Source organism: Heteronotia binoei, chromosome 11 (assembly GCF_032191835.1).
Source record: "Heteronotia binoei isolate CCM8104 ecotype False Entrance Well chromosome 11, APGP_CSIRO_Hbin_v1, whole genome shotgun sequence".
Lineage (NCBI taxonomy): Eukaryota > Metazoa > Chordata > Lepidosauria > Squamata > Gekkonidae > Heteronotia > Heteronotia binoei.
In genome coordinates, this window is record NC_083233.1 from 35,078,488 (window position 1) to 35,100,872 (window position 22,385).

Here is a 22,385-nt window from a genome sequence, read left to right on the forward strand (position 1 = left end):
GCAATGTGAAGATAGTAGAAATTGCTGACATTTACAGGCCTGTCTGTAAGGATGTAAAAGCTAGAAGCAGCTTAGAACGCAGAAGAGTAATGCATAAATAGTTAACAGTATTAGTAAGATCCACCTTGTCCCATGAACAAATGAGGCAGATCACATTTGATCTGCAGACTGGGAGAAGTGCTATCTATGTGACTGCTGTACGACACAACTGTGAAGGGCCCAGTTAAAGCTCCATGAAGCTCCAGTCCTGTTCTCAGCATGTTTTTTAACCTCCATACAGTTTACATACTGCCACTGAGTTTTGGGGCTTTTCCATCTAATAGTAAAATTCCAGCAGGTTGCTGTGTTAGGCTGACAAATATACCCATTTAGACTCCTAGCCAAATTTGCTTTCTCAAAGGGTTGCCAAACTCCAGGTAGTGGCTGCAGATCTACTATTACAACTGATTTCTAGGTGACAGATCAGTTCACCTGGCAAAAACAGCTGCTTTGGAAGGTGGACTCTATGGCATTACATCTGACTGCTCTCCCCAAACCCTGTCCTTAGGCTCCACCCCCAAAATCTCCAGGTAGTTCTCAACCCAGAGCTGGCGACCCTACTTTCTTACAACAAGCAGGGTTTGATTTTCAAAATGGGTGCTGCTCCTCTATCCCATAATCCTTGTGAGTGAAGGTTTGTGCCCCACCAAAAAAACTATTAGAGCTTCAGTAATGAACCCTGATCTGGATAGCCCATGCAAGCCCAATCTCATCAGATCTTGGAAACTAAGCAAGGTCAACTCTGGCAAGTACTTGTTCGATGAAAGACTTCCTTGGAATACCAGGAGGCAGGGGCAGGCTTCACTCAGCCACCCCTCTGAATGACCTCCATGCTCCCAGTAGGGGTCAGTCACCAGTGGCTGCCATTTAAAAAAAAAAATTAATAATATGGCTTGAGCCCTGGTACAAATTGAGTTCCAACCAAAAGTGCTAATACACTATATTTGAACTATGGCTTCAGAGCACCGTCAGCCTGTGTCTCATTGCTGGTGAGACATTTGCCTAAACTGCTGCCTTTGCTTTTAAGCAAGGGAAAATGCCACTGTTTTTTCTTCTGTTCCTGCAATCGGAAAACTTGTTTGGTACCCAGCACCAATTGATCTAATTCAGTTTTGCTTGCAGCGTGGCCTCTTTGCTACTTTAGGACTACAATTGCAGACTTTGTCACTGTGTCTTCAAACCCAACCCCCCTTTTTTTGTACCAAACATCCAGCTTAATGGAGAATTCTAGAGAACTCAAAAGCTTGCAGGCTATTTTGTGATATATTTGGTTCATCTGATAAAACAGTATTTACACTTCTGTTCTTGAAACTTGTCCACAAACAAGTTACTTGTGACCTGACCTTCAATCATATTACAAATCCATTTACATGTGTGTGTGCACAAAAGTATAAAATAGACAGTGGCCAATTGTATCGTGGTAAGTAGGAAGTATTAAAACCAGAACATTACATTAATCTTGGTGGAAGAGCTCTGCAGATTTCAGAACTGACTGCCTTGAACAGTTGATGCCAAATGAGTGTAGGAAAAGGAAAGGCACCCTGTGCAAGCACCAGTCATTTCCAGTCGTTTCTGGGATGACGTTGCTTTCACAATCTTTTCACGGCAGACTTTTTACGGGGTGGTTTGCCATTGCCTTCCCCAGCCATCTACACTTTCCCCCCAGCAAGCTAGGTACTCATTTTACTGACCTCAGAAGGATGACTTTTGATAAAGGTTTTTGATAAAGTTCCACATACTATCCTAGTTGACAAGTTGGTAAAATGTGGTTTGGATCCTGTTACCATTAGGTGGATCTGTAACGGGTTGAGATCACACCCAAAGAAGTGCTTGTGAATGGTTCCTTATCCTCTTGGAGAGGAGTGACAAGTGGAATACCTCAAGGATCTGTCCTGGGACCTGTTTTGTTCAACATCTTTATCAATGATTTGGATGAAGGAATAGAGGGAATGCTTATTAAATTTGCAGATTATACTAAATTGGGAGGGGCTGCAAACACAGAAGACAGAAACAGGATATAGGATGACCTTGACAGGCTGGCAAACTGGGCTAAAATCAATAAAACAAATTTTAACAGGGATAAATGTAAAGTTCTGCATTTAGGTAGGAAAAATCCAATGCATGGTTACAGGATGAGGGAGACTTGTCTTAGCAGTAGTATGTGCGAAAAGGATCTAGGGGTCTTAATTTATCATACGCTGAACCTGAGTCAACAGTGTGATGCGGTGGCTAAAAAGGCAGATGCAATTTTGGGCTGTATCAACAGAAGTATAGTGTCCAGATCACGTGATGTGATGGTATCGCTTTACTCTGCTCTGGTAAGATCTCACCAGGAATATTGTGTTCAGTTTTGGGCACCACATTTTAAGAAGGATATAGACAAGCTGGAACGGGTCCAGAGGAGGGTGACAAAGATGGTGAGGGGTCTGGAGACCAAGTCCTATGAGGAAAGGTTGAGGGAGCTGGGGATGTTTAGCCTGGAGAGGAGGCGGCTGAGAGGTGATATGATCACCATCTTCAAGTACTTGAAGGGCTGTCATATAGAGGATGGTGTGGAATTGTTTTCTGTGGCCCTGGAAAGTAGGGCAAGAACCAATGGGTTGAAATTAAATCAAAAGTTTCCGGCTCAACATTAGGAAGAACTTCCTGTTAAGAGCGGTTCCTCAGTGGAACAGGCTTCCTCGGGAGGTGGTGGGCTCTCCTTCCTTGGAGGTTTTTAAACAGATGGCCATCTGACAACAATGAAAATCCTGTGAATTTAGGGGGAAGTGTTTGTGAGTTTCCTGCATTGTGCAGGGGGTTGGACTAGATGACCCTAGAGGTCCCTTCCAACTCTATGATTCTATGGAAGGCTGAGTCAACCTGGAGCCGGCTACCTGAAAACCCTTTAATAACATACGTATTTCACAGGAGTAGAAATGTTCCTTGAGCAACACCAGGGGTCGCTGTAGCTGAGGAGCATCTAGCCCGCTTCTTCCTGTCTCTGTTCTCTCCCATCACTCAGTGCTCCACCTTTCCTTTCTCTCTTCCGCTGCGACATAGTGGTGACTGGTTGCGCGGTCTTCGCCATGGTAAGTGAATCCGCTGCAATCCTTCGTCGTGGTTCCTTCGCAGGCTTTTGGGCATCTGTCTTGGGGCTCTCGGAGGTCTCCACGAATGAACCCAAATAGAATTAGGAATCCAAACGGTGCTCTGAAAATGTGGGAGCTCCGGTTGTGCTCCGCCCCCCCCCCCCACTTCCACTAGTAGTTTGTGGGCCGAGAGAGAAATCCAAAGGATTTCGTGGACGAGAGGGAGGCTTTAACTGAAGCCAGTGATTTCCCGGAACTGCAATAATAATTGTCATTTAGCAGTTGTATGCCGTTTTCAATGTTCACAGCGCTGTATTTTACTACAGTCATTCTTGAATCAGTCGGCCGGTGTTATTACTCCTGCACTGTGTGTTGGAGGTGGCTGAGACAGTGACTTATTGAAAGGTGCCTACTGAGTTTGTAGCTGAGGTTTCAACCGGCGACCTCCCAGATCTCAAGCTTGCTCTCTTAGGCCCTACGCTACACCGGCTCAGTGGGAGTGGGGTTGCCTTGGTTGAATCAATAGCAAAGGTTGCTCCACTTTTTAGTCTAAATTGGCTCCTCAGTAAATAAAATCAATCATAACGATATAATGCAAGGTATTTGAGACGCCCAAGGTACACAGCAGGCTCTGCCAGTCCATTGCAATACTCTGGACTATTACCTCGTTTGTTTGTTAAATCCATATAGAATAATATTTTTTTCCAATTATTGATACTGGTTGTGAACCCCCAGTGCCTGATACTCCACTACTGTCCCTTCCTGTGCTGCTCCCAAATGCTTAGGGATGTTTGCATTGGGCATGTTATGAAAAGCACAAGTAGGGGGTATATAATTAAGAAACAAGTCCCACTGAATTCAGGGGAGCCGTACTCATAAGCCTGTGTGCAGATAATTACAGGCATGGGTCCTGGTCTGGCTGTTGCATTTCATAATGCAAACAAAACTTGTGTACTGAGTGTTTTTTCCATTACAAAAGCAGTCCCTGCCTGACATCTCATTTTAATAATTCCATTTACCTAAAGAAAAAGAAAAATACCCTGGGGAAAAAGGTAAATTTAATGTGAATATGTTTATAGGTTTTAATGCATAACAAGCTTACATATTGCTATTTCCCCTGTGCACACTTCATGTACATGTCTTTGAAAACATACCAGATTGCTGGACATTACACTCTGCTCATAGGTTTTGTGTTTATTTTGCTTCAAAAATGCCTTCTCTGTATGATCTAGCAGAGACCCAGATTGGACCTCAGTAACTCTGGAGTATTGCAAAATGAGGTTAATATTTATGAAGGGCTTCCACTTAGAGGAGGGCAGGGAGCTGTTTCTGTTGACAGCAGAGGAGAGGACTCGCAATAATGGGTTTAAGGGTGGGAAGGTACCGACTGGATATTAGGAAAAACATTTTTACAGTAAGAGTTGTTTAACGGTGGAATGAGCTACCAAGGGAGGTGGTGCGCTCCCTCTTACTGGCAATTTTTAAACAGCAGCTGGACAAACACTTGTCAGGGATGCTCTAGGCCAGGCGTGTCAAACTTATTTGTTATGCGGGCCAAATCTGACGTAAATGAGACCTTGTCAGGCTGGGCCATGTGTGTACCTATTTAAGATTAGGTAGCAGAGATATGGACTTTATAAAGGACACAAAGATTTCTTTAAAAAACTTAAAACATGCTTAAAACATTAGCACTCGGTCTTAAAGGTGCTTGCTTTGTATTTCTCCCATAGGATCCAGGGAACTGGGCAAAGGACGCTCTGGCTCTTTCCTTCCTTCCCCAGGGAACCGGGCAGGGGGGAGCTTCAGCCAATAGAATGAAGAGGGACTTGGCTCAGTAGCTCTGCTGTATGATTGAGAGAGCAAGGGAGGCGCCTCAGCCAATGGAGAAAATAGAGGCTTCGCTCTGTAGCTCCTGTGTAATTGAGCAAGCTTGGCAAAGCAAGCTGTGTTGCAGAAGGAACGAAGAGAGGGAGAAGGAAGTAGACAACAGCCAGTTGCTCACGAGCTGATAGGAGCCATCCAGGGGCCCGATTCGGCCCCCAGGCTGCATGTTTGACACCTCTGGCTGATCCTGCATTGAGCAGGAAGTTGGACTAGATGGCCTGTATGGCCCCTTCCAACTCTGTGATTCTGTGAGTCAAAAGATTTAAGACAAGGTTGCTCTAACGTTACATAAAGGGCAGGGTAATTCTTACCAGTTTCATATTTCTTGCTCTCTGCTTCATGGCTGAGGACAGGCAGTGCTTTTCAGGATCACTATGTAATGGTAGGGTGGGTCACTTTCCATTTCTTTTAGATTTGGAAACTGATGATGTTTCATACTCCCCCTACACATTCTCTTCTTTTCTCCCCTCACTTAAAAGTTTGCTGAACTAGCCCCACTATAACCCCCTTAAAGTATTCCAGTTACTGTTTTTACATCTTGCGGATTCCAGCCATGTTCTTCTGTGAAGCCTGATTGCTTCTTGTCTTGTTATGCAGTTTCCTGTTCAGCCAGGTCCACTTTTCAGTATTGCCATGGTAGGAAGACAACCAGCATGACAGTTTCCAGCCCAAAATTCTTCCAGCTATTTGAAAAGTTAGCCCTCCTCCATACTATAACTAGTATTGTTTGGTTTTTAAATGTTGTTCTTTTTTCCCCCTCAGTCCTCCCACAAGACATTCAAGATCAAACGGTTTCTTGCTAAGAAGCAGAAACAGAACCGTCCCATCCCACAATGGATCCGTATGAAAACTGGCAATAAGATCAGGTAAAAAGTACAGTCTACTTAAGTACTCGATATTTACCATAGGAATGTTACCATGAACAGGTCTCTTTAAAAGGTTTTTCCCCTTCTACCTCTCTTTTGTAGGTGTTTTTATAATATCCTGCCTGATGAAGAGTTCTGGTGAACTTGAAAACTTGCACACAGTTTTGTGTCTTTTGGTTGGATCTAATAAAAAGTGAGGCATGGACTGTGGGCTTGTATTTGGATTTTGCTTTTGGTCCAATATGCCTGGAAGCATCTTTAGTTCTTAGGGATTAGCAGCCCTATGTGGGCCACTATATAGGAATTTGTTTTCTAAGGCTGGGTTCCTAAAGCAGGCTGCAATTACAGTGCTTCATTCCGTGGGAGTACTGCCATTTTCCTGCTGAGAGCAATGCTGTCACTTTGGATGTGATCTCTCTATCTTGTGGGGAAATCACCCATCTTGTGAACAGTGACAAGCATGTTAAGGCAACTGAGAACAGCGTGAAGACCTCAGAACTGAAAGGAATGTGCTGGGAAAAACATTTCCTGCACAAATATACTATGGTGGGGGCAATTTCTATGATATTAGATAGAATAATATGTTTTACCAGACTGTGGAATTTTGGGTGGCCAGGCTACCAGTGGATACCAATTTAGAAACACTGTTCACTTTGCACAGTTGAGTTGACACTGTGGCATGGACTGACTAAACAAAGTAGTGTCAATACACCACATGTGAGTAGTAAAATGTATTTTAGTAGTGCTGTTGTGTTGTTTTCTACATCTCCCATTTTGTTTGTAGGAAAGTATTTTCCCTCCTCTGAATACATTGTGTCTAGGGTAGGTTTTAGGGGCTGTGAGATTTGAACAGTTTACTCAGTAAATGAATCAACCATAGTTCAGTTGATTAATCAATAAGTTGGAATTAAGGGCACCTTTCTAGGGAGGCTTTTTTTTCATAAAGAATTATTTAAAATTCTCATCAGTTCTTCACAGCTTAGAAAGCCAAACTTTTGGGAAATGTACAGGTATTTTCAAACTTCTGTTGTAGTTGCTTCTTTAGATTATTTGTTGCACTAAAATCCTTTCAATAAGTTAACGGCCTTCTTTTTTGTAATAAAAATGCTCTTACACCAAAGGAATTATAATTTTATTTAAAACAATAAAATAAAAATTCAGTTACAAATAATCACTTCTTTCCATCCCCCCCTCCCCACCCAAACCTCTGAGTGTTTGGACTTTAAATCTTCTGAGTGCTTGGAAACGTTTGGTTGGATCCTGAAGTTCTTTTCTGCTGAGTTATATTAAGTTTTACTTTGAAAGAAATATTTCTTCTCAGGGAGACTGTTGGGGGAAGGGAGTCATAGGGCCCCTCCCATTGATAAAGTCGAGGGAGGGGAGAGAGCTGATGCGTGTGGGAAACCCACACTTCCTTTGCTAGCAGCCGTGAAGCCCTTTGTTGAGGGTGTCGCAAGCAGAAATGATGAGAAGGATGGCTTTCTCTTGGTTCAGCCGTGCATGTGCCTTGCTTACTAATTGTGTCCCTTTTTTGTTCTAGGTACAACTCCAAAAGGAGGCACTGGAGGAGGACCAAGCTGGGCCTCTGAAGAGAAGCCGCTCCAGCCCTTGTAGCGCATTTCAGCCTGCATCGAGACTTCATATGGCCCTTTGCCACCAACCTGCCACAGCCCTGTTTTCAAAGCTGACTCATGTTGTGCATATTTTCTTTTACAGACCTTTATTTTCACAAAGGGTTTTTTGAAAGAATTAAAACCAAATAATGGAAAGCTTTGTGTACAATTAGTGCCTTTTTAGTTCTCAGTGCATCTATGTTCAAGGAATTCTTGTTGCTGGTTGAGAGAGGTTCATTAATAAATATGAGATCACACAGAGTCCAGTGAATTAACAATTTATGGTTGGATTTACTGTTTACACTCGCTGCATACGGGGGAGTTGGCAACAGTACAAAAGGCTAATGGCTGTGAAATTGGCACCTATTTGAGAGAGGCTGGAAGCTGCCTGCTGTGTTTTAGTGAGTGCATAGCTTGAAACAAGCAGGGGACAGTCCTCTGTGCCAATGTGGTGCTGAGAAACATATTTCTCAGGGACTGGAAATGCTGTTTGATCGGCTACAGAAGGCCCAAGCAGAGGCTGGGGAGAGGAAAACTAAAAGGTATAAGGCTTAGCGGAAGCTGTGAAGAAGTAAGTCCTAGGGGCTTGATCTGTTAGAGGAAAAACTTAATTCAGAAAGCATGGCCACTCTGAAATTTTTTAAGAGACTCAAACCACTTGCTTTCTTGTCAAAACCTGCTGGGACAATGCTTAACTTGCTGTTAGAAGTAGAAAGTGTAGCTAATTTTTTTCATATTAATTTCACCCAGACATAGCTTGCAACCAAGAAACCTGGCCCCTGTAGTTCTGTGAAGTTTCTAGCAATCTCCCAAGAAGCCTTAGTGGCCACATAAAATAATTCCCAGATTGCCTTTGGGTAGTTCTGGTTACCCCATATAACTGACAGCAGCCAACACAGAAGATCAGAGCCCTGAGAACATTTAAAGATCAAGCATGATGCTGAGGTTTTTTTCCCTAGAATCAGAATCATAGAGTTGGAAGGGACCTCCAGGGTCATCTAGCCCAACCCCCTGCACAATGCAGGAAACTCACAAACGCCTCCCCCTAAATTCACAGAATCTTCATTGCTGTCAGATGGCCATCAAGCCTCTGTTTAAAAACCTCCAAGGAAGGAGAGCCCACCACCTCCTGAGGAAGCCTGTTCCACCGAGGAATCGCTCTAACAGTCAGGAAGATCTTCCTAATGTTGAGCCAGAAACTCTTGATTTAATTTCAACCCATTTGTTCTGGTCCTACCTTCCAGGGCCACAGAAAACAATTCCACACCATCCTGTATATGACAGCCCTTCAAGTACTTGAAGATGGTGATCATATCCCTATAAGAAGCATGTTTGTGCAACGAAGCATGCGCTGCTAATTCAGCAGTGTGCGATCCAGATTAATTCAGTGAGTGTTCACAGCTCTTAAGCAGTAATTTTAACTCAAGCTAGTGCTTATGCTGCTGTTGTAGTGCAATTAGGATGGTAACTGTCATTGTGTCACTAGCCCGTATTGGCTTGTAACTGTACTTCACTTTTCCAAAGGTACAACTCCTGACCCCTTGATAACTTCCTTTGTTGAATGTTTATGTTTTGTTATTTATAAATTACGTTTTGAAGCATAACAGCCTTGCAGAAGGGGAACATTCTCACCTACAGTTTAAGGAGAAAACGTTTATGAAAGGCTATCCTCAGTCCTAGCAGATACGGTTTAATTTTAAGACCTGTCTTCTGTCCTGTCAAGTTGTGAATCCCTCCTCTCCAGTGTTGGAATGCACATGGTCCTTGTTTTTAAAACACAGAAACATCACAATAGGTTGACAGCAGCTCTATAAACCCACCTAAAGTAGATGAGATCTTGGAACACACACAACACTCCAGTTAATCTGCTTTTTGTTCTTTATTTGAAAGTGCTCTGATTGTTCCAAATTTGCATCTGTATTTTTAGACATGCAAATCTCTTGAATTTCTGATTACAAAGATACTTATCAAAATGCATGGATGGTGCTTATGAGAAGCTTTGTAGCCAAAGGGGGTGCCTGCCCCAGATTTCCAGGGGCTTAGGTGTGGGGTTTTACTGTTCAGCATTGCTCCTTCCCCCACCCAAAGCCAGAATAAATTACGCAGAATAAAAACCTATATAAATCAGTAAAATTTGCTTGCCCAGGTTGCAGAATTTCTCTTTTCCTGGCTCAGTACTTAAAAGGTTAGTTTGTCTTTTAAATTGTCTATTGTTTTCCCTATGGATGGACTTTAGCACAGCACGAGATGGGTCTTTAGTTCATGTACTACCACTCCTTCATTTTCTTCCAAGACCTTGGACTTCTCACACCTAAGGCTAAACTACGAGTCTGGGCGGGTTGGCTGAAGCCAGCATCTTACAGATAACCTCACCTACCTCCCAGGCTTCCTCCTGCAGCATTCCCACCCTTTCATGATGGCTTCTGTCACAATCCACCCAGTCAACAGACTCAAGTGCCTCTGCTACTGAGCAAATGTCTACCGCTCTTGGAAGAATGCGATGGCTTGCCTGAACAAGTTCCTTAAAGTGGTCAGTCTGGCAATAGGCCTGCGGCTGTTCTCTTCCTCTTGAACACCCTCGCAGCCTCTTTTGAACCCGTTGCTCCTACTGCGTCTGGATGACACACAGTTGTTGTTGGTGTTGAACACTCCTTGGAAGGCTACGTCTTCCTCACAAGCCCCCAAAAGCTCCTTCAGCTCCCTTGGAGCATCTGCTCGGAGATACTGCCATGCTTGGCGGCCGTTATGATCCCGGAGGCTCGTGTTGGCCCCATAGGCCCCCACCAGCACCTTGATGACCATCTCATGTCCCTGAAGAGCAGCCAAGTGGAGAGGAGTTAGCCTGCCACTAGCAGTGAATATGTTGACATCAACCGGATAACGCTGCTTCTCAGCAAAAGTGATGACTTCTATCAAGTCCTCATGATGACCATGTTTGGCCAACCAGTGGAGGACAGTGAAACCGGTCACAAAATCTGTTCTGGAGAGCAGGCTGGGATCCTGGTCCAGCAACCGGAGGATACTCCTTGCATCTCCTTGGGCCACGGTCAGCATCCACTCATGCTCCAGCGGGTCTAGCACCAATGACAAGTCCTCCAAGTTGGCTTCCACAAGAGGATCATGGCCTTGCTGCCCATCAGGGACCTCTCCCTTCAGCAAAGCCGCCAGCCACACAGGTTTGGCTTCGCTGCTCTGCAGGAGGATCTCCTTCAGTCCTTTCCTCCTCGTGCTGCTTCCAGCCGCAGAGAGCCTGGCTGTGTCTGTTCCTGTTGCCCAGTTCTGTGAACGTCTGCTGGCCCTGCTCAGGCTCCTGTTGAAGTTGGACAACTGTGCCCGGCGGCGCATCAAGCTCTCAGTCCGGACACTGGGGCTGGGGGATTGGCTGCCCACAGCCACCTGCGTTTGAGGTTGGGAGCTGTCCTCTTGCGCACATGTCCTCTTGCACTCCTGGGATGTCTGCTGTCTATCTAAACTTTTGTCCCTTTGCTGCTCTGACATGCTCTCTCCACCAAGCTCCATCATTCCTCCAGAGTTTTCTACATTTCTGTTGACGTTAACCAGTTGGGTTTTATTTTTTGTAAACCCACAAGCGCTGCCTTCCGGCTGGTGAGATGGGCGCTCCCGAGCTTTCAACAGCGCAGCTTCCTGATTCTGCCTGCAAAGGAGAAGAAACAGTTTCGGTACTCAGGAGGAAGAAAACGCTTGTGGTGAAATGGGCTGCATGAAAGGCAGCAATTGCCTGGTCTGCGAAAGAGCAGACAGGCACAATTGCTTTTGTCAATGGGCTCAGAGCTGGTTGGTATAACCCTGCCTGTAAATTTCTCCGCCTCCCAGCCCTTGCCTAATACATGCTCCAAATACAGCCCCCCCTCCACATTTCTAAAGCCTGAGTTAAACTTAGTACTTCCCCTTGGGACTTCACATGCACCTGGCATCTCCTTTAAAGGGGGCCCCTGCGTATGAAAAGCAGCTACATGGCACAGGTAGCTTCTTTGCATGGATAGGAGCTCAGTTCAAACACAAACTGCAGCCTGCACAGAGTTCCACAGAAGAATGTTTTTGCCTCGTCTTCACCTGGATGACTTTTGAAGTTAGAACAGAAGCATGTTTTTTAAAATATCGAGACAGATAATCAGGGCTTTTTTTGTAGCAGGAACTCCTTTGCATATTAGGCCACACCCCTGATGTAGCCAGTCCTCCAAGAGTTTACAGTAAGTCCTGGATTAAGAGCCCTGTAAACTCTTTGAGGATTGGCTGCATCAGAGGTGTGTGGCCTAATATGCAAAGATGTTCCTGCTACCAAAAAGAAGCCCTGCAGACAGTAGTTTTGATCAAAGCAGCTGCAGAGAGGCTTCACTGTCCAGAGTCTACACACATTCATATTTGTATTACCTCTGGGGTTAAACAAACCTGACAGGTTTGTAGGATACCAAAACCAGTGTGGTGCAGGGATCGAAGTGTAGGGCTTGGGAGACCAAGGTTGAAACCCCCACTCGGCCATGGAAGCTTATTGGGTGATCTTGGGCCAGTTTTTCCCTCACAGCCCTACTCTACCTCACAGGATTGTTGTGAGGATACAATGAAGGAAGGGAGAATTATGCTGCATGCTGCTTTGGAGTGACAAGCAGGCTATAAATATCCAAATAAATAAATACAATGCTAACACCAGTCAGGATGACTGAGCAAAAAAACAGGCAGTAGTTAGAATGTTGGAGTAGTTACTAGTACCTGAAATACCTGGGTTCAAATCCTTTCTCAGGCCTGAAGCTCACCTTGGGCCAGTTCTCTCTCAATTAGCTTGCCTCACAGGGTTGTTACAGGGATAAAATGGAGGAGTGATGCGCCACATATGGTACTTTGAGGTTATAAGAAGGAAAGTGAACCCTCTTTCAAAGTGGGAGGGGGGGCAGAGGAATCTGTCTCCAACCTGAAAGTAGCATGAATATTCAATGTTTCTGAGTTTTTCCCCTGAATGGCACAGTATCTTAATATGAAATCTATACAGACTTTCATATTTCACCACAATTTTATTATTTTCCAAGGCTTATTGTTGATTCCAACCCGCCTCATTCTTTTCCTGAGTATCCCGATTGCTGCTTTAATACATTTTTCTCAGTTCTGGTTTTATCTGCTTGCTGCTTTAATCCCTTTTTCTTTTATACCAGGCTTCTTTCTTTTTGTACTGAGATGTGTTTTAATTACTTCGTTGTCAGGCTGCCCTGGATGTTTGTAATGAAGTCCTCAGAATATAAAATGTTTTAAAAGAAATTCTCACAACTACCCTGTAAGGCAGGCGCTGCAGTTCGATTCCGTTCCATACTACAGACAGCAACAGACCAAAAGAGAGGCTAGCTTTGAGGCAACCTTACAAATTCATAGCTGAAGTGAGATTTTTAACAGTCTCTTAATGCTTTGCACTCACCTGTCACTTTATTTAACCATAAATTCCAACTCTCAACTGTACTGATTCATTTCTTAAATAAACGCAACCTGCACCTTGCCAAGGACACACTGCTATCTGCTCTGACTTCACAACCTTTCATGAACTGAGACCCACCACTGAAGTTCTGACTCCAGGCAAGGGTCTAAGTCAGAATTCTGGTTCTTCTATTTGACATGACATTGAATGAGCTTTTGATACTTGGTGTGAAAGAAAACAACAATTTAAACAAAATGCTAATTCTACATTCATAATTTATTTATTTACATTATTTTTAGTCTGCCTTTCTCATTGGGACTCAAGGCAAATTATACAGAGCATAATGTGTAGCATAATGTGGTTTTTAAAAAACATGTTATGCTTATACTATTTTAGTAACAAGGACATCCCTGTAAGGTGGGTCCAGGTTATAGCCCAGGGGTGGCCAAACTTGCTTAATGTAAGAGCCACATAGAATAAACATCAGGTGTTTGAGAACAGACAGGAAGATAGATGGGAGAGGGAGAGATGGAAAGAAAGCAACTTTAACTTTCAATGCATTCTCCAATGCACTTGGAAAAGTGATTTAAAGAGAGAAATGCCTTCTCCAAGCCAGCCAATAGGGTGGTGGGGGCTTCGAGAGCCACAAAATCTCTGTGAAAGACTTTCATAATTCTCGAGCCGCAATTTGGCCATCCCATTATAGCCCCATATTTAATTGCTGGCAGGTAGAGGCTTCTTTAAGCCACTACAATAATACTTAATATCTGTACAGCCCTTTTTTGTGTCCAAAGTGTTTCACTTTAATGAGGTTGATCCTATGAACACTGATAGCAGGGGGAGCCATGCCTAATTTGTTTCTTTGTTGCCGCCCTTTAGATTTTGTGGCCTTCTGTTTCTCTCGAACCGAGCAATACCCTTCCAGGAGTCATAGGGGACAGTGAGAGGGGAAACCTACTTTTGCAAGTAGCAGGTTCATCCACCCTGAACCACGATCACCGTACTCCTGACAACATCCCTATAAGGCAGATCATACTGGAGCCTGAGCCACAGAGAGATTTGCCTAAAACCAGTTATTAAGTTTAGGACTGGGGCTTAAACCAATGCTCTTGGGGACTGCAGCACGAAAACTGGGTTTGTTAACCACTGTGTTAAACCAGCTCACTAGCTGAGGTTCACAGGGGCTTTCCAAATCACAGTTTATACTCTCAGTCCCTCTTCTACGCTGGCAGGCTCCGATCCAGGAAATGCAACCTTTCATTTGTGTGTCACATGTGACTGTTGCTGCTTCCCTCCTAGTGAAACATTTCTCAAGGTGTGTTTTAAAAAAAAGAGTTAATGTTGTCTTTATTTGGCCCCTGGTAAAAAAAAACTGTTGCTCCCACCCACCCGCGAGCGCACCCACCCCTTAGCTAGCATTTTGGAGGCTGCTGCCACCCGGCCGGGATGATTCCTCACGGGGCAATCGGAAGGACCTTGCAAAAGCAACCAAGATGGCCCAAGAAGCGTCACAGGGAGGAAGAAAGAATGACAGTCCCCTTCGCTAAGCTACCTTTCCAAATGCACCTCCAGGGCTGCTGGGAGGACGCGGCGACCGGCACCCCCAGCCTGGAAAGCCTCTCCGCGGACACCTGCACCGGCGCGGCCGACCGCGGCGCTCCCGGGTGCCTCCTGCAGCCGCAGCTCCTTCCGCGCGTCGGCGCCGCTTCCAGACAGCTCCTCCTCGCCCTGCTCCTTCGGGCAAAGTTTGCCATCGGGGAGTTGCGCCGCACGCTGGAAGTTGAAGCCGCGCCGCCCGGGTGACCTTTGCTCTGCCGGGGTCGATTCTAAGCCCGCTCAAGCGGCGGCGGCGGCAGCCTGGGATTGGCAGGCAGGCCGGCTGGGAGGCGAGAAGCGACCCCTCTCGTGGGGAGAAGGAAGGGAGCGCCGGGGCGCCGCCAGCAAAAGGGACAAACAAGCACCCGGGACCGCAGCCAGCAGGCCACGAAGGAAGGAACCCGGAAAACCGGTCGGGTCGGACACGCCGCAAGGAGGCTGTTGTCCAAGGTCGACTGGGGGCTCCCTCGCCGGAGGCAGCGTGTCAGGCAGGGATGTACAATGGTCAGAGTGGTGGACGAGGATCTGGAAGACCCAGGTTGGCATTAGGGTTGCCAGGCCCAGTGCTCCCTCTAAGCTGAGCTAGCCCGCCGTTTTTTAGCCTCTGGCTCACACATTTTTGTCTTGGCTCAGGAGAAATGGCCCCAGAGCAAACTAATTTATGCAGTAGCCAGATTGCTTGCTTGCAACTTTAATGCCAGTAGCTCACAAAGTAGAAATTTTGCTTGCAAGACTCCAAGGCCTAGAGGGAGTATTACCCAGCCTCCCACTTTTGGCAACCAGTGGTAAGGTTGAGGGGGGGTAGGGCTGCTAGAACCAGCTTGGGAGACTCCTGGAGATTTGGGGGATGGAGTCTGGGGAGGGCAGGTGCCTCAGTGGGGTACAATGCCATAGAGTCCATCCTCCAAAGCATCCCTTTTCTCCAGAGGAACCTATCTCTGTAGTCTGGAAATGAGTAATTCCAGGGGATCTCCAGGTCCCACCTGGAGAGTGGCATCTGTAGTTGGAATCACCCCATCCCTCTGCCTTGGAAGCTCACTGGGGTGACCTAGTCGGGCCTGTCACACTGGCAGCCTAATCCACTTCACAGGGATGCTGTGAAGAGAAAGTGGAGAAAGGGGAAATGTTCTAAGTCATTTGGGGTCCCCATTGGGGAGGCAAGTGGGATATACAGTTCTAAAGGAAAATAGTTGTGGGGGGGGGGGGGGGGCGGTAGAGCTTCACATAGCCAGTGTGTTGGACAAGGACCTGGAAGACCCAGGTGCCAATCCCCACTCTATCCTGAAACTCACTAGGTGACTTTAGTCAAGTAATTTCCTTTCAGCCTGACATGCTTTACAGGGTTGTTGTGAAGACAACATTTACTAGGTGAGGGATATGTACACTTGAAGGAAGGGCAGGATAAAAATAAGATTGATAGGAACAAATAGGAAAATACACTGAGACGATAGGAGTTTCTTGTAGAGAATTCTTCAAAATTGGATGCCAAGTTGTTTCAGGAAATGCTGTGATAAGCAATGCTATTATCAGCGATGCATTGTAAAACTCTGGTAGGTTTGACCAGTGGATGGATGGATGGCCATTCAGTGACTGTAAATTGTCCTTGTATGGCCATTCATCCATTCAGAATCCTTGTACATTTCAAAATTATCATCCAGCAGAAACCAGATACTTACACATTTAGAACTTTCTTTCTGTTCTTTCTTTAGATAATTATATCTTTTTTTCCTCCTTGATGAGGACCCAAAATAGCTTCCAATAATGTTTTTCCTTCTCCCATTTTATCCTCACAACAACCCTAAGAGGTAGGTTAAACTGAGAGAGGGTGTGTGACTGGCCCAAAGTGACCTAAGAAGCTTCCATGGCAGATTGGGGAGTCAAACCTGGGTCACTGACATCCTTATCCTACTATCTAATGACTAGAGCATTCTATTTCTCAAAAATGAGCACCAACAGCGGGAGAAAGTTGAAAGGGGCACATCTGAATTTAGCCTAAACCTCTCATAAACTATCTTTAAGTCACTTAATCCTAAAGAGAGTTACTCCAGAGTTACGCCTATTCATTTCAATGGGCTTAGAACGGAGTAACTCTCCTTAGGATTGCATTGTAAGCATGTAAACCAAAATAGGGTTGTTATTGGGTAGAACATCTTACTTCAGTGATGATTTCCTGGTTGGTCTGAGGTCTTTCACGCTCTCTCGAACTATCCTTTGTAGAAAGAATTAGATCGTCTACCTTCTAAGGTTGTTGCTGACATAACGGATGAGAAGCACACTAAGGACTTAAGCAAAAAAAATACCCTTACATACCAAGTATTGTTATTTGCACATGCACACATTTCTATGGCTGCAGATTCCAGAAGATTAGCCATTTTAGGGTGTGGCAGAAACTGAAGAGAAATCAAGCGCAGTATAAGGGGTTTGAGAAAAAGAGTTGATCAAACAAGAAGTTAAATCTCTCCACGCTGTATTAAACAAACTGAGCAACTTTAGTATTGTGTCAGCATCCCCCACCCATCATCATACTGGGAAATGAAACTGATCTAATGGGGAGGGGGAGATCTTAAAGTGGATTACAGAGATTGTGAACGGGAAACACTTTGAATGTTCAAAACTGCTAAAGGCGAGTGTTATGAAGTGCCTGTGGTTTCTGGTGGCCACAGTTTTGGTAGCCATCTGCATGCAGGGAAATGAAACCTGGATTTCACTTCTAAGGCACTCTTGGTATAGATCTCAGGAGGTTCCCCATCTCCACCCAAGCTTAGCAACAGGAAGGCCAGTGCCTCATGACTCCTGCCAACCAGACCCCAGTGATCTGTCCTCTGTGGGTTTCTTGCATTGCTGGGAAGTCAAGCGTTTCTTGAGAATAGCGCTGCCACTTTCTCAGCAAAGGAGAATTGTTTAATCATTATCCACAGTTCCTGGTCTGCAAGGAGATAACAGTTACCAACTGCCTTTGGTGAGGCCTGAGGGAGAAGAGGAAGCAGCCAGGCACCCCTCCACTGTGCCCAGAGCTTGCTCCAGTGGTAAACCCCTTCCTCCCAGCTACCAAGTGCATAACTAGCAAAAAGGAGGGAGTTTCCCCTTTTTCATGCCCCCAGGGATTCAGTTGCAGCTTCCAACTGCCACCACTAAAGACAGAGATAGAAGCAGTCAGCCACCCTTCTTTCAGACCTCATTCGAATGTCACTGAAAATCTCTCTGTGGGTGCCTGTTAAAATCAGATTTTAGTTTTCTCTGTCATTTTGGAATTGCTGTGTGAGCTGCCTTGGGAACCCAATTTTGATGAAAGCAGAATAAAAATATGACAAATATTTCACATGTGAATGAAAGTGAGGGTCAGGCATGTCCCAAGAGAAAGAAAAGACAACGTTTAGGATGGTGGTGCTAGTTTGGTGTAGTGGTTATGTGTGTGGACTCTTATCTGGGAGAACCGGGTTTGATTCCCCACTCCTCCACTTGCACCTGCTGGCATGGCCTTGGGTCAGCCATAGCTCTGGCAGAGGTTGTCCTCGAAAGGGCAGCTGCTGTGAGAGCCCTCTCAGCCTCGCCCACCTCACAGGGTGTCTGTTGTGGGGGGAGAAGGTAAAGGAGATTGTGAGCCGCTCTGAGACTCTTCGGAGTGGAGGGCGGGATATAAATCCAATATCTTCTTCTTCATTCATGCCTGTCTTAGAGAAAACCTCAATAGAAACAGGAAAAGGAAGGGAAAGGTCCCCTGTGCAAGCACCAGTCATTTCCAACTCTGAGGTGACGTTGCTTTCACAACGTTTTCTCAGCAGACTTTTTATGGGGTGGTTTGTCATTGCCTTCCCCAGTCATCTACACTTTCCCCCCAGCAAGCTGGGTACTCATTTGACCAACCTCGGAAGGATGGAAAGCTGAGTCAACCTTGAGCCTGCTACCTGAAAACCTGATCAAACTGATCGAACCTGATCGAACTCAGGTCGTGAGCAGAGCTTAGGACTGCATTACTGCAGCTTTAACACTCTGCCCCACGGGGCTCTTTAAACAGGGGTTTAAAGGTAGGTAGAAACAGGGGTAGCATAAACTTAAGGTTTCACACAAGCCTATTCCTTTTGCAGAGTTGATTAGCTGCAGTGCTCTCTAGTGGCCAAGCTCTAAGTTGCAGAGAAATCCAAAACAGCAGTTACGCATGAAAATGGAAAGGATTTTGGCAAAATCACAAAGGACAAGCAACTATATCCAAACAAGGACACTGAATTAATCCTCCCACATATAACTTCACCCCAGTATAGGATGGACCATTAATAATTTGTTATGTTGTATCCCCTAGCCCTTATATACTTAGCCAGAGGAGGAAGTGGGAAAGCATAGCTGAACAATCTCATTTGCACAACAACCCTGTGAGGCAGGCCATGCTGAGACCGATTGGCCTATGGTTAGCCAGTGAGTTTCATAGCAGGGTGGGGATCTGCAGCGAGTCTTCTGCAGTCCAAATCCAACACTTCAACCATTTCTTCACATTGGCTCTGAAAAGCATTGTACTCATTTGTTCAATGGATTTATCAGTATACAAAGCCTTCCAAGCTGTTTATAAAGCAAAGTAAATCCATTTGAGCAATCAAAACACCCCCCAAACAAGCAGAACTAAACAAGAAAAGGAACAAATGGTTCCTTTAAAATGCCTCCCCCCAACGCAATAAAGATATCTTCACCAGCCTTTGAGAAACAATGAGAGAGAAGAATGGGGAAAGGAATACTTAAAGAAGACACTTCACCTTTGAGGAATGTACCAGGATTAGGGTTTTATTTGCATATGTCAATAGCATGATCTGTCTTTTGCAGTTGACAATTGCTCAAAGCTTCCATGTGACCAAGTCCTGGTTCTCTCAGATGTCAGATGAAGTGTTAATTTTGATTCCAGATGGAACCCTTTCTACTGAACATTCCTTTTTATATTAAAAAAAAATGTTTGTATGTTATGTTGCTAGCATACTAGGTAGAAGAATTCTCACCTACCTGTCTCACTGACGTGGTTTTCTGTATGCAGGGAGGGACACAAAAGGCTAGAGACTTTTTAAAACGCAAGCTGGGAATTCAGCGCTAGTACATTGTGGCAATAAGTCATTATAACTTCATTGCAGTATAGCGATCCAGCAATTACCAACTTTTTTAAAAGCCAGAAAAAGTCCTCTGGTGGCAGGGAGCAAGGAAGTGCTGTGCGAATGCTCCATTGGCAACCTGAAAGCAGAGGCACTTGCAGCTTAACAGGAGCTACACAGAGAATTGTCTCCTTGTGGAAGCTGCCCAATCCCAACTGAAGAATCATGCTGTTGAAAGCGAAGACTCAAAGTACTACTTCTATCATCTTGAAGCTGAAAGATGACAGGAATTGGGAACTGGCTAGTGCCAGGCATGATGTTATCTAACTGCAGAACTGCGTCCTTTATCCCCCGCCCCCTCCCAAGCATGTTATTTATTGATTGGTTCTTATTTAAAGTACTTGCATTCTGCTTTTTTAATTTATGTATGTCCAAAAGATGGCTAACTAAAACCAGATCAATAACAGGTCATAGCAAAGGCAGAAAGTAGATACATTTAAATGAGGGCCCAAATTGCTGTTCTAACTGTGTCATCCTGGTGACTAACACTTTGAAGGAAGCAGTTATTCCCCCCCCCCTTTTTTTTTGGTATATTGTGGGTGTGTGTGTGCATGCGCGCGCACCTGGAAGTCATAGTGACTTCTGGTGACTGACCCCTACTGGGGGCCTGGAGGATATTCAGAGAGGTGGCTGAATAAAGCCTGCCCCCGCCTTTTGTAAGGATGCTTACAACATCAGCCCTTAAAGACATTTGGTGATTGCACTGTTCCTTCCTTCCTTTTGTTTTCATGGGGGTTGTGTGTTTTTTGTGTGAGTGCACTTTGCAATCAGGCAGCTTCTGGTGACTGACCCCTACTGGGGGCCTGGAGGTTATTCAGAGAGGTGACTGAATAAAGCCTGCCCCCGCCTCCCGACTGCTGGCATTTCAGGGAGGTCTCCCCTCCAAGTACTTGCCAGAAATGGGCATGCTTAACTTCCAACATCTGACAAGATTGGGCTTGCCTGGGCTATCCAGATCAGGGCATGATTGCACTGTTTCTATCCTGTAATCTGCCTTGCGTTTTAGTGAGAAAGGAAATTTCAGTGAGAAATGGAATAAATTAAAACAAAAACAGACTCCTATAAAAGCTTCAGGGTCAAGCTTGTTCTCTTGTTCCTTCTGAAAGCTGCGCAACCTCCAGCACCGTGCTCTCCTCAGCAGGAGCTGAATATTGCACACAGCACTGTGACACCCTTTGGGTGGCATCTCCCAGTTCCCTGGTATGTTGCAACCACTTCTGCTGCACTCTTAAGTCCACAGGTGAGACCAGAAAAGCTTCAAAATGGTAATGGGTGTATATGTTTATCTTTTTAATACATTAACTTATGTGTACTCCACCTTTCTCCCCAATGGGAACCCAGGGCAGCTTATGGAATTATCTTCTTCATTTTATCCTCACAACAATCCAGCAAGTTAAAGTAGACTGAGGGTGGGTGACTGGCTCATGGTCCCCCCCCCCCCCCCGCAGCTTCCATGGCAGAGTGGGGATTTGAATTAGGTCTCCTAGATCATAGTCTGGCACTCTAATCACTATGCCACTTTGGTTCTCCTTTAATTCTTCCAGGGTGCTGCCATCCTGAACATCGCACATCATGTAGTCATATCTTCCAATATTGCACAGAAGAAAATTGAGACCTGGTTGTAACTCCTATTGTCACATGCTACCCTCCCCACTCCTTACACATCACTGAAAGTTCTCATTCACTGCTATATGCTTATTCAGTTACTGTTGGTGGTTGAAGAAGAAGAGTTGGATTTATACCCCACCCTTCACTCAGGGGCAGAGCGGCTTCACTCAGGGCTTACAATCTCCTTCCCTTCCCCACAACAGACACCCTGTGAGGTAGGTGGGGCTGAGAGAACTCTTTTGAGAGCTGCTCTTGAGCAGAACAGCTCTGAGAGGGCTATGACTGACCCAAGGTCATCCAGTAGCTGTATGTGGGTGGAGGCATGGAGAATCAAACCCAGTTCTCCAGATTAGAGTCCACCGCTCTTAACCACTACATCAAACTGGCTCTCAAATAAATAGTTTTCATATGCAGTTTTTTCCCCCCTTCACCATTGCTTTCAAACATGATTGCTTGGGGGGGGGGGGAGAGCACTGACCATCATCCTCTAATTGGCCTCATTCCAGATGTCCCCCATCCTTCTCACTGTACTCTTTCCAAAACCTGATTTTCTATTATTATTTTTAGGAAAGCATAGTCCAGGTACTTCCTACCACATTATCTGGATGGGAAGGTGCCCATTTGCAAAGGTCCCACCCACACAATTTCCCTACTACCGTTTGCCACACTCTAATTGCTGTAGTGTTCTTATGCTGAAGCCCTATAACAGTTACCAACACAAAAAGCTGGCAATGCAGCAGGGAAAACAGCAACTGCATGAAGCTGAGGTGGGAAAGCATGTGGAAATTCCCATGTGGACACTTCTTTGCCCTTGTGAAGGAAAATGACACATAGCATCCTTGTTATATGGAATCATCCTGTAACAGCGTAGCCCATGCTTGTAAAAGCCAAAGGGGCCTTTAAATTTTACCACTCAAAATCAAGCATGTACTTACATGTACCATAAATCCACCTGAATATTGGCCTGCTCCTCAACTGGAGCCTCCAGTCATAAAACTGGCCTCAGAAATCCAAGGTGAAGAAACTTCCTTCCTCCTGGGGTCAATAACTTGTCTGCAGACCTTGCTTGCTCAGACTTTAATACTAGCTGAAGTAAAATATCTTAGGGAGCAGTACTCCTGAATGCTTCCCTAGGCCTAATAAACGCTTTAAAACCCCCAATT

At 45.2% G+C, this 22,385-nt stretch overlaps 2 protein-coding genes and 1 non-coding gene across 6 annotated transcripts; 2 read left to right on the forward strand and 1 right to left on the reverse strand.

Moving 5' to 3' along the window:
• The first annotated feature begins 2,969 nt into the window (after window positions 1-2,969).
• Window positions 2,970-7,734, forward strand: RPL39 (ribosomal protein L39). The gene is made up of 3 exons (XM_060250010.1): window positions 2,970-3,110; window positions 5,757-5,860; window positions 7,401-7,734. Exons 1-3 carry the CDS (start codon window positions 3,108-3,110, stop codon window positions 7,447-7,449), a joined length of 156 nt encoding a protein of 51 aa, XP_060105993.1. The 5' UTR covers window positions 2,970-3,107; the 3' UTR covers window positions 7,450-7,734.
• LOC132579789 (small nucleolar RNA SNORA69) lies at window positions 6,189-6,320 on the forward strand. The gene has a single exon (XR_009556007.1). It is a non-coding gene; the product is annotated as a small nucleolar RNA SNORA69 (small nucleolar RNA).
• Window positions 7,735-9,333: 1,599 nt separating the features above from the next.
• Window positions 9,334-22,336, reverse strand: SOWAHD (sosondowah ankyrin repeat domain family member D). Of its 4 annotated transcripts, none has more exons than XM_060249978.1 (2): window positions 22,158-22,336; window positions 9,334-11,128 (listed from the first exon to the last, which is right to left on the reverse strand). In XM_060249978.1, coding segments are annotated over exons 1-2 (1,179 nt in total). In that variant the 5' UTR covers window positions 22,160-22,336; the 3' UTR covers window positions 9,334-9,951. The 4 variants fall into 4 exon arrangements, with proteins under 4 accessions (XP_060105961.1, XP_060105960.1, XP_060105964.1 ...); XM_060249977.1 differs by lacking the exon at window positions 22,158-22,336 and adding an exon at window positions 16,799-16,872; XM_060249981.1 differs by lacking the exon at window positions 22,158-22,336 and adding an exon at window positions 16,644-16,675.
• Between the last annotated feature and the right edge of the window lie 49 nt (window positions 22,337-22,385).

Bases quoted from the DNA above. Each gene is read 5' to 3' on its own strand.
- RPL39 (XM_060250010.1), top strand. The intron at 5,861-7,400 runs GTAAAAAGTACA...TTTTTGTTCTAG, and splicing joins AAAACTGGCAATAAGATCAG to GTACAACTCCAAAAGGAGGC.
- SOWAHD (XM_060249977.1), bottom strand. From the start codon at position 16,860: ATGGCTAATCTTCTGGAATCTGCAGCCATAGAAATGTGTGCATGTGCA. The intron at 11,129-16,798 runs GTATGTAAGGGT...TCTCCTTTGCAG, and splicing joins TGTGCAAATAACAATACTTG to GCAGAATCAGGAAGCTGCGC.